At 33.8% G+C, this 11,486-nt stretch overlaps 1 protein-coding gene across 1 annotated transcript; it reads left to right on the top strand.

Annotated features, from left to right (window-relative positions):
- The first annotated feature begins 203 nt into the window (after nt 1-203).
- LOC109804012 (ARM repeat superfamily protein) lies at nt 204-4,180 on the top strand. The gene is made up of 6 exons (XM_083072006.1): nt 204-1,040; nt 1,129-1,323; nt 1,394-1,496; nt 1,668-2,320; nt 2,694-3,395; nt 3,717-4,180. The coding sequence occupies exons 1-6, from the start codon at nt 429-431 to the stop codon at nt 3,900-3,902; spliced, it is 2,451 nt and encodes an 816-aa protein (XP_082928132.1). The 5' UTR covers nt 204-428; the 3' UTR covers nt 3,903-4,180.
- Nucleotides 4,181-11,486: the final 7,306 nt, after the last annotated feature.

Here is an 11,486-nt window from a genome sequence, read left to right as displayed (position 1 = left end):
GAGTACTATCAATTTAGATTCTCTTAAATAAAGTATTGAAATAATCAATGAGATTCGGAAATAAAATTTAATCATCAACAAAATTAATATATATTTTTATCGATAATATAATTATAAAAAAATATAAAAAATCTAGGACTCAAAAAATATGGAGACAGGAGTTAAGGAGCGTGCGGGTTGGTCATTACGAAAGCCCAAACCCAACCTGTGACGAGGGCCGAGAAACGCTCCCGAAGCAGAAATTCGAATTGATGGGTAGGGCGCGAAATGTGAAGTGAAAAAATAAAAAAGAATTAATTGAAATGGATAGCGACAAAAAGAGTGTGGCTTGTTCTGTGTTTGCGTGTGGGTTTTGAAATTTGAATTATTGTGATTGAATCGAAATAGAGAATCAAGTATCAAGGAGGTGAGGGGGTTGGAGCGAGAAGATGAAGAAGGGACATGGCGGTTTGGAGCTAAAACAGAGAATAGTGAGCGCTCTGAACAAGGTGGGAGATCGCGACACGCAGCAAATAGGGATGGAGGAGCTGGATCGCGTGGCGCAGGGTTTAAGGGCGGAAGGAATATGGGCCTTCTTGTCGTGCATACTGGAGACCGAGTGGGAGCAAAAGGCCTCCATCAGAAAGGAGTGTGTGAGACTGTTGGGGACGTTGGCGACCTATTACGAGGGCCTCCTTCTTCCCCATCTTCCCAAGATGGTTGCCAGCATTGTTAAGCGCCTCAAGGATCCCGACTCTCTGGTCAGGGATGTCTGCGTCAACACGGTGGCTCTTCTCGCCTCCAAGTTGGGCCTCAAAGACGTCCACGACAGGGATAAGGTCTTTGTTGTTCTAGTCAGGCCCATTTTCGAGTCCCTCGGGGAACAGAACAAGCACGTTCAGTCCGCTTCTGCTCTCTGCCTCGCCAGAATCATCGACAACACGCACCATCCTCCTCTTTCCCTTTTGCACAAGATGTTGACCAGGACTCTCAAGTTGCTTAAAAACCCTCATTTTATGCCTAAACCTGCCCTCCTTGACTTGACCAGGAGCATTATCCAGGTCTTCTTTCTTTCTTCCTTCATTTATCACTTCATACTTATTATTGCCTTTCAAAATATTTCCACTATTCATTCATTTTCTTTTTCAGGCTGGTGGTGCTCCCACGCAGAATATTCTCTCCGCTGCTATTTCCAGTATCCAAGACGCCCTGAAGCATAGTGACTGGACCACACGCAAAGCGGCTTCTGTCGTGCTGGCGGAAATTGCTTTGAGCGGTGCTTCTTTCTTGCCATGTTTCAGGGCTGCTTGTGTTCAGTCCCTCGAGGCTTGTCGATTTGACAAGGTGGTTTTCTAATTTTATCAAATGCACTCACTTTATTACATTTTCTTTTTCCTAATTCATTATACTATAGGTGAAACCCGTTAGGGATGCTGTTTTGCAAGCGCTCAAGTGTTGGACAATTCTTCCCGCTCCTGATACTCCTGACCCTTCTGAAACGGGATCCTCCTTAAAAGGTTTACCTATTCTATCTCCCACCTTATGTCTGAATTGAAATATTGGAACCATTTCTTCTTGCCCACCTTGGCTTCTTCATCTGTATTGTGAATTTGTGATGCATCCTGCTGATAATTATCCTTTTATTCTCTCACATGGTTTATGTTGTGTCCTGCTCATGCTTTTCGCAGAAAATATCTGCAGAGGTGACTCCTCTGATCTTAGTAGCACTACTGAATCCAGACATAAGGATGTCAGGCTTCAAAAAGTTAATATGAAATCAACTATGGGAAGGGTTCCTTTGTCTCTTCGAAAAGCATGTCAAAATTATGCCAGAAACCCTCACCATAGCAAATCAGATGATTGGCATGTTGAAGTCGCAGTCCCCAGACCCCACTCTGTGGTGGAATTCCAGAATGAAGAATCTGAGAGTTGTTCCGTCACTAAGCCATTAGAAACGATGAGTGCAGATGTTACAAGCATGCAGGATGTTGGTTATGAATATGTGCCGATGGATGACAAGCAGGAGTGTTCTTCTGTCTCTAATCTAGCGACTGATAACTTTGAGACCAAGTTTTTATCTGCTTCTCATGACTGCTTTATAAATAGTGGTTTGAAGAAGCCGATTGCAAGAAACCAACAGTTTGGTGAAGAAATAAGTTCTGATGAACAAGTGTATTCCGTAAAGATGCAACACCCTAGAAGTTCTGGTTCTACAGTCACAGAGCCAAGTCGCCAAACTACGCACGAGTGCTGTATGCAAATGGCAAATGAAATGATTTGCATTCAGAATCAACTTTCAGATATTGAAATCAAACAGGCTAACATGATGCACCAATTACAGGTATTATACATTAATTATTAATTATATTTATACATATGTACATCTACAGCATGTGATTCTAAATTTCTTCACACTGGTGATGCCACTGCCAGTCATTTTCCTTCGTTCGGTGGTTTCTTAAGCACAGGCTACCTTGTTTTTAAACAGTATGACAACAGCTGATGTAGCATAGTATGTTTTCTATGTTTCTCTCACTTGTATACTAATAACTAAAGCAATGAACTGAACATCTGCGTGTTTATCACAAGGAAGTAAAAAATATGAATTCTTTCAATTTTGGCACACACGAATAGACATACTTTTTTGAGTATTTCTTGTTGTGCATCAGTGTATGGGACACCTTTTATTTAGCATACTGCTAAATCCTTTTCAGATGTTTATAACTGGCATAATGGATGCCCTTTCTACGATCCAATCAAGAATGGCTGGCTTAGAGAATGTATTTGATAGATTAAGTCAAGAATCTTTGCAAGGAGGAAGGCATTCTTATTCTGAAAACTCCAAATTCGGGAGGCAGAGCGAAAATGTTGCCTCTCCCAGGTTCTCCATATGCACTCCAAGGCCATCTGTAGAAATGAATAATAAGCAACCAGGCTCAATGACGGTTAAAAATTCTGAAAGTTGGGAGAAAAAAACATTTTCTAGGAGCCAACCAAGGATTCGTTCTGGTGATAATTCGGATATGTGGAAAAGTTACAAGGTCAAGGCTGCCAGAAAATTTACAGATAAGGATGTTTTGAACAGCTCAGCGAAGGATACACCAAGCACGGGTTATGTAAAAACTGATGGAATCTTATCTGCTACCAGAACAATCAATGCCAGAAATGGTTGTTCCGAGAGTAATACTAACTACTGGAAGCACGTAAAACGTCTTGTATGTGAGGGGGATCTAAACTCTGCATATATGGAAGCTTTGTGTATCAGAGATGAACTTATTTTTGTTGAACTTTTGAATACAACTGGTCCAGTCATAGAAAGTTTAACGGTGAAGACAATCAACGCTCTTCTTAGTACTTTAGCATCATATCTTCTGGAAGGAAAATTATTTAATACCATAATCCCCTGGCTGCAGCAGGCAAGTTTACTCACTCTTATTAAATTTTGCTCAGCGATCTATTGATTATTATCATTTTGAATTTTACATTCCTTTAATTAAGTGCCTTCCTTGGAATGAATATAAGCATATCTAGGAGTTCTTTAGCTAATAAAGAAAGAAACAATAAAGCATGAATTGTTGTAGCTTCATGTCATACAGTAAATAGAATTCTTCATGTTTTAAGCCAGAAGTGCAGAATCATGAGATGGAGATGCTAAAAGTTATCTCTTATTATTCTTAAGTGGTAGTTATAACAGTAACGGGATGGAAATCTTATCCTTTACGGTAATGTGGTTATAGATTGTTGAAATGAGTAGTATCCATGGACCAAATTGCATAGCTATCTCTATTGAAGTCAAGGAACAGCTTATATCGGCGGTGCAGGAGGTGGTGAACCTGCATATTTTCAGTCATGCAGAAAGAACGCGTGCTGCTGAATTAGCAATGAAATTACATCGTATATGGGGTAAGTCTACTGAAAGTTGATTAATATTTGTGTATCTGACCAAAAAAGTCATGTATCTAGCCAATTTTCTGTGGAGTCGGATCTCGTTCCTGCTGGAACTCAAAAAAGCCAGTTCTTGTATGTGTTGTTTTGTTAGTGGGTGAGCGTTGGGTTTTGCGAATAATTCTTGCTATTGACTTGTGAAGTGTTCCCCCACTTTTTTGGGGATTGGTAGCGGTGTGCATTCGGAAGGTATTTCCACCTTTGAGAATGGATGTCAAGATTGATTATGTACCATATTTATTTTCATTTTTCTTAATGCCTGTTGTAGATTTTTTCATTATTTAATCATAAATTACAACTCATTAATACTGAAATCACTAAACACGACCTACATATTCTCATCGAATGCCAAAGTGTATATTTTGAGAAATTTTATTTCATATTCTTGGAGTGCTTGATAAAATTAGTTTAAGCTATTCAAAACTTGTAAGTTATGAGTTAAAAATATTTAAAACTAGTAAGTTATTTGACTTAGTCGAAAGTATTTAGTTATATTAACTATTAACTAATAAAATGTAAAATGATATAATAGAATATAGTTAGTTATTTTAAAGAAAGAGCTTTCACATAAATTAACGAGGAATAATAATAAAAAAATTAAAAAGGTTAGCTTAGTTACTTAAAGTAATTTGTGAAAATAGACTAGAAGCTATTAATATTGGTGTATTAAATAAGTTTAATTTCATCAAATTAGTTTATAAATGTTAGTTTATGAATGATTTCTTGTAACACTTTCTTAAAAGGTAAAGAATAGTCCCGCTAATTTGAAAATAAAATAAAATAAAATAAATTATATTTCAGTTCCTTATACAAATGTTGTTAGTAAATTTATTAACTATAGTTGTATAAAATCTATTTATTATTGTTTTTATTAGTAAAAATATCACATTAAAGTTGGTTGATGTTGTATAATAGTTGTAATCTATCATTATTAGTTATGCTTCTAGTAGTCTTAGTGATGAAAATAAGATTATTTTGGAATTATAGGGACTACAATTAAATTTAAATTTGAAAAGTTAAGAACAAATATATCTTAAATTTAAGAGACTAAAAATATATTTAAATTTAAATAATGTTTTTAGATATTTAAATTTGAAAAAAGAATAAATGCATTATATCATGTACTTTTGATATATTATTCATTAATTAGTGGCTTAATTAGTGGATGCTAATATTCATTACCAATCATTACCATTTATATTTCCGTTATGTATTATTCCTTTTATTGTGTAATTGTTCAGTTATCACATGTACTTATAAATATGTTAGTCATCTCCCAAAGATAATACACTAGTCAGATTCTTTTTTCCATCTCATATTGTCTTGTTTCTTTTTTCTACTTTTTCTTTCTTTTATAACACGTTATCAACACGATAGTCTTTCATCTATTAGTGTTGTAACTACAAGACAAAGCTATGAAGAATTTTTACGAAGAAAGTCATATTTTTCAAAACAAATATTTCAAGGTTAGCTACTCATCTTCCATAATAAGAATTTTATCAAATATTTGTATTGTTTACATTATTATATATTAAAGTAGTCTTGAAGACATTATAGTAGTCTTGAAGACATTATTAAATAAAAAAAATGTATACATTCGTGAAATGTGTCTAGAAGATGTTATCAAAAGAGAATATTCAATCTCTTTTAATTTATTTTTTTTTTCTCACCAGAAGTGAGAAATATCAATATTTCATTGACGTAATATATTTTGTCATTATTATGCAATCATGTTTTTTCATATTATGAATTTGATAGAATATTTGTATTTTTATGATTGTGAAATTTATTTAAATATAATTGATTTTAAAGACAAAATCAAAAAAATTATAAAAATATTTTTATAATGGTCTAGAAGACATTGTCAAATAAAGACATTTTAATAATTTTTTTCTTACCAGTACCAGAAGTGAAAAAATGATAAAAAAAATGAAAATGAAAGAATAAATTTTCTCACTAGAAGTGAGAAAATAATATAAAAAGTGAAAAATAAAATAAATTTCACCAGAAGTGGAAAATTTGATATAAATATATTACATTGCATTTGATCTTTTGATATAAATGAGGTCACTACCAGAAGTGAAATAATTTTGTCAATGTCATAATTATAATGTTAAATGATATTTGAGACACTCGTGTTATGTCATTGAATCTTAAAGAATTTAGTTTTAAATTTTATTGATAGAATTGATATTATTTGTTTTCATAATGTTAAGCGTCTAATATTTTAATTGATGGAGATATCATTACGTTATAATTTGATTATGATTTGTACAAAAATACTAGAATTTAATGAAATTATGATCAATGTTTATTTCCTTAATTTTTTGATACAACATTTGTAAGGGGAGTAATTTTCCTAATTTTTAGCATTATTTTTTATCTCCTTAAAGTCAACCTAGCAATGACATAAATATCTTTTTATTAAATGATTTTTTTAATAAATATAATGAGAAAGATTCATTTTTTTTATAAAGAAAGACATAAACAAGTTATGATTTTTCTTTCAAATGAATATATAATTGTGTTGTATCCTTCATTTCCTAAAATGATAAAATAAAGTGTTAGTGAGATATGTTTTTAATATTTTTTGTATGAAGCATTTATTTGTAAATAATATAGATGAGATGATATATAAAAAAATTAGTGTAGATTTTGATATTAAATTGATGTCTAAAGATACACAACAAGAATGTCATTTTTATAATGATTTCTCAATTTGAAAAATATATTATATTTTTCATACATCTATTTTGCTCTAGAAGTAACAATATTTTTTTTTATTAAAAAAAAGGATTAAGAAATATCCTTAGTTTGTTTATTGTCTCTTGAAGACTAAAACAAAATATTGAGATTTTTTTTATGCAAGAGACCATTTTAACTAGCATTATTTCATTTCCTGAAGTGAATGTTCTAATATATTAATTTTTGTCTTCTCATATTCAATAATGCGAGAAATTAATGTTATATGATACTACAAATATAATTGAAGGCTTCAAAAAAGCTAATATATTATTATTGACAGAAACAAAGTTGCATATTAAAAATGCATTATATTTTTCTGTCTTATTGAAACTTATTGAGTTTCAAAGATATTCGTTTAAATGAGTTTTATATTAAAACAAACAATGAAAGAAATATAGAATATCTTTATATTACGAAACTCCACTTGAATAAAAAAGAAGTATTGGAAAAAAATTATTTGCTTTTTCCTATAGACTGTATAGCATGTATATTAATATAGTTGAAACATATACTATTGTAAATCAGAAGTTTACAAATAAAAAATTTGAGGTTTGACATGACCGGTTGGGTCACCCTAAGACTATGATGATGCAAAAAATAATTAAAAATTCATGTAGACATTTATTGAAGAGTCAGAAGATTCTTCAATCAAATATTTTTTCATGTACTGCTTGTTCCCAAGGGAAGTTAATAATCAGATCATCACCTTAGAACAGATACAAGGTGATATTTGTGTACCAATACACCCCATGTGGACCATTTAGATATTTTATAATTTTAATTGATGCATCAACAAGATGGTCACATATTTGTTTATTATCAATTCGCAACCAGATGTTTGCGAGATTATTAGCTCAACTAATTAGATTAGGAGCTCATTTTCCTACCTATCCAATTAAGAAAATTCGTTTAGATAATGCTGGTGAATTCACATCTCATTCTTTTAATGAGTTGATTTCCCAACATTAGGGGGAGAACACAAATAGTTAGAAAAAGATATTAGTTGGAATGAATTATCATTATCTCATTTTGATCCTCGTACAAAATAATGTGAACTAGAAGTTCAAAAGATAATTCATTAGCAAAATCTAGCCAATCAATTACTAAATGTATTCACAGATCCAAAAAGGGGTGACTAAGTCATATGTATCAGCGGCTAATGCTCCAATAAGAGTTGAAGTCCATGTTGGACAATTTAATACTCACAAATACGCATGAAGCGTGGTAGACCAATTGGTTCCAAGGATAAGAATCTTCGAATAAAAAAGGGAGCTAAAGAAAAAAATGACCAAATTGAGGATGTAAAAACTCAAAAAAATTCCTCTAACATAACTAATTTTTCAGTTCCAAAAGAAACTCAGGTACCTGAAATTATTGAAAATGAAGAGATCTCAATAAATTATGTCATGAATGGAATACGATGAAATCGAAACATTGTCAATATTGATGAGGTGTTTGCATATAATATAGCGTTAAATGTAATAAATGATATTGAGGATGAAGTACTAAAGTCCATTAATGATTGTCGACAAAGAAATGATTGGCCAAAATAGAAAGAGGCAATTGAGACAGAATTAGACTCGCTTGCTAAGCAAAAAGTTTTTGGACCAGTACTACGTACACCAAAAGGTGTAAAACCAATTGGATACAAATGGGTTTTGTGCAAAAATGAAATGAAAATGGTGAAATTGTGAGATACAAAGCAAGACTAGTTGCTTAAGGTTTTTCATAAAGACCCGGTATTGATTTTGAAGAGTCATATTCACCTGTAGTGGATGCAAACACTTTTCGATATTTAATTAGTTTGGTTGTACATGAAAAACTTAATTTACATCTAATGGATGTAGTTACAACATATTTATATGACTTTCTTGATGCTGACATTTATATGAAACTCCCAGAAGGATTTAATTTGCCTAACGATGCAATTTCTAGAGAAGATTATTCGATCAAATTGAATAAGTCCCTATATGGGCTAAAACAATAAGGTCGTATGTGGTATAATCGACTAAGTGAATACTTGTTACAAGAAGGATATAAAAATGATCCAATTTGTCCTTGTATATTTATAAAAAGATCTGAAAATTGATTTGCCATAATTGTAGTTTATGTAGATGATATAAACATTATTGGAACTCCTAAAGAGCTTTCAAAAGCAATAGATTGCTTAAAGAAAGAATTTGAAATGAAGGATCTAGGAAGGACAAAGTTTTGTCTAGGTGTTGAGACTACTCGAAAACCAGGGAAATCGAAAGATGTACTTATGAAGTTAATCGAAAGATGGAGGAGGATGAACACCCGTTTGGAACGTATTAGGAGTTTTATGTATTCGTGTTAGAAATATAGTCGAAAACTTCAAAGCATATATAAAACTTCTCAGAAAATTGAGATTAACCCTGCCAATAATAGTTGATTTGAGATCGAAGACAATTATTTCGAGTTGAGTAAAGTTGTGTGAGTACTTATGATCATACAAATACAGTTAGCGTCCAAGTCGAGAAGTTAGTATACGCGAAGAGCGGTTATGAGAAGTTACACTTTAGAAGCCACATAATGAGCATAGTGGGTAGCGGTTATCTCATAGTGGCCTACGTGCACGAGCGTTTGAGTGAGTTAACCGTCATTGATTCACTCTATAAAATCAAGAAGCCTGCATTGTCACAGGGTCGGAAAATTTCATACTAAGACTATACTCTGAAGCACTCTCTGCCTGCGCTATGGCTTTCGTTCATGGAATTGTTTTTGGGTATGATTCCTTCTCGGCCATTTTCATTTTCTTTTTATAGGAGTAGAATTAGCGTAGTTTCTTGTTTTTAATCTTGTAATGTTCGATCATCATCAATGTTGTATTGTTCTAAACCTTGTAATAGTGAACCATGATTTGTGTTGCTAATATCATTATTGTTCATTCTGTTCATCTAAGTGTTTACGTGCATGGAAATAATTACTTATTAATCATTGACGAATGCTTAGAGACCAGCAATTATTGATCATTCTATTTCATTCCTTTTCATTGTAATCCGAGAAACATATGCCTAAATTGAAACACTTGCTATGCTAGTCTAAATAAAAAGAACCCATAAACAAATTCTACCGTAAACACTAGGACTACAAGTTGAATACTTAGAAAATGAAATTATTGTGCATCAAGAAACTTATATAACAAAGGTGCTTAAAAGGTTTTATATGGACAAATCACATCCATTGTGCACTCTCATGGTTGTAAGATCTTTAGATGTTAACAAAGATCCATTTAGACCCCAAGAAAAGGATGAAGAAATACTTGGTCCCGAAGTACCATATCTTAGTGCTATAGGAGCACTAATGTACCTTGCTAATTATACACGACCTGATATAACATTTGCTGTTAATTTGTTAGCAAGATATAGTTCTTCACCTACACGAAGACATTGGAATAGAGTTAAACAAATCCTTCATTATCTTAGAGGTACAATGAATATGGGGTTATTATATTCAAATATTTCCAAACCAGAACTAAATGGTTATGCAGATGCAGGTTATTTGTCAGATCCTCATAATGATAAATCACAAACAGGATATTTTTTTTACAAGTGGTGGTACAACCATTTCATGGTGATCTGTAAAACAAACCATATCAGCCACTTCATCTAATCATGCTGAAATTTTAGCATTACATGAGACAAGTCGTGAATGTGTTTGACTAAGATCTGTGATTCAACACATACGGGAAACTTGTGATATCCCGCCATTCGAGCAGAGAAAAGGAAAGAAATTTTGCAAATATCATAATATGTATGGTCATTGGACTAACAACTGTGTGCGTTTCAGGGATTTGATCGAAAGGGCGATTACTGATGGTTGCCTTGCTTTCGGAGAGAAGGATATGAAAGTAGACACAGACCCATTCGCTGCTCATACTGGATATGTCGAACCAGTTCCAGTGGGGATCAACATGGTGGATGTTGCTGTCGAGGATGACCAGAACGGGCCGTTCCCAGTCTGGAACGGGCCGTTCCTAGTCTGGAACGGGCCGTTCCCAGTCTGGAACGGGCCGTTCCAAGCTATTAAATTAACCTGAAATTCGTGGTTGGGAACGGACCGTTCTGGAGGGAGAACGGGCCGTTCCAAATTCCAGAACGGGTCGTTCCGGAGGGAGAACGGGCCGTTCCAGATGAGTCCCGGAATGGGCCGTTCTGATTTCAGAACGGGCCGTTCTGGGCGTGGATTTTGTGCATGATTTGGGAGTTCGGAATGGGCCGTTCCGAACTCGGTACGGGCCGTTCTGGGGCAGTCTGAAAAATCTATAAATAGGGGTTAGGGGCCTTCAGGAAAATGTGAGTTTTTAGAGAGAAGTTTTAGAGAGAAGGTCTCTGGGTCAGTGAACTCCTTTCTCTCCCAAATTTCTCTGTTTGACTCCTTTTCTCCTCTAGACCACTAATGCCTTCTGGCTTTTCTTGAAATTCAGATTAGAAAACTTGCTTTGGGAGGATTGAAGTTCCGGGTTGAGCTTTGGAAGGGAATTCTATTTCGTCACAGTTGTTGGCTATTCTGAGCCAATTTTCAAGTAATGGAAGCTAGAATGTTTGTTGTGTAGGTTGCATGTGAGTTTAGAAACTCAATAGGTGCATGAATGTTGAGAATCCATAAATGGATTGAAGAAAATCTCATCTTTTGGGGTTTTGAGAAAAATGAGGATTTTGATGATTTTGATGCATAGGTTGGATGCATGTGAGATTTGAGTTTATTTCGAGTCGTATGGAGCCTATGTATTGTGTTTTGTGTTTGCATGTGGCTGGATTTGTTGGTTTGGATGAGAGTTTCTGAACTCTCTGACT

Source organism: Cajanus cajan, chromosome 1 (assembly GCF_000230855.2).
Source record: "Cajanus cajan strain Asha chromosome 1, NIPB_CcT2T_4, whole genome shotgun sequence".
In the NCBI taxonomy this organism is placed as follows: Eukaryota; Viridiplantae; Streptophyta; class Magnoliopsida; order Fabales; family Fabaceae; genus Cajanus; species Cajanus cajan.
The sequence above is the reverse complement of the archived record's forward strand: the minus strand, read 5'-3'. Positions and strand labels throughout refer to the sequence as shown.

What these genes read in the sequence shown, in the direction of transcription:
- LOC109804012 (XM_083072006.1), top strand. Translation starts at nt 429, where the DNA reads ATGAAGAAGGGACATGGCGGTTTGGAGCTAAAACAGAGAATAGTGAGC. An exon ending in TGACCAGGAGCATTATCCAG is followed by an intron (nt 1,041 to 1,128) that starts GTCTTCTTTCTT and finishes TTTCTTTTTCAG; the next exon opens with GCTGGTGGTGCTCCCACGCA. An exon ending in AGGCTTGTCGATTTGACAAG is followed by an intron (nt 1,324 to 1,393) that starts GTGGTTTTCTAA and finishes ATTATACTATAG; the next exon opens with GTGAAACCCGTTAGGGATGC.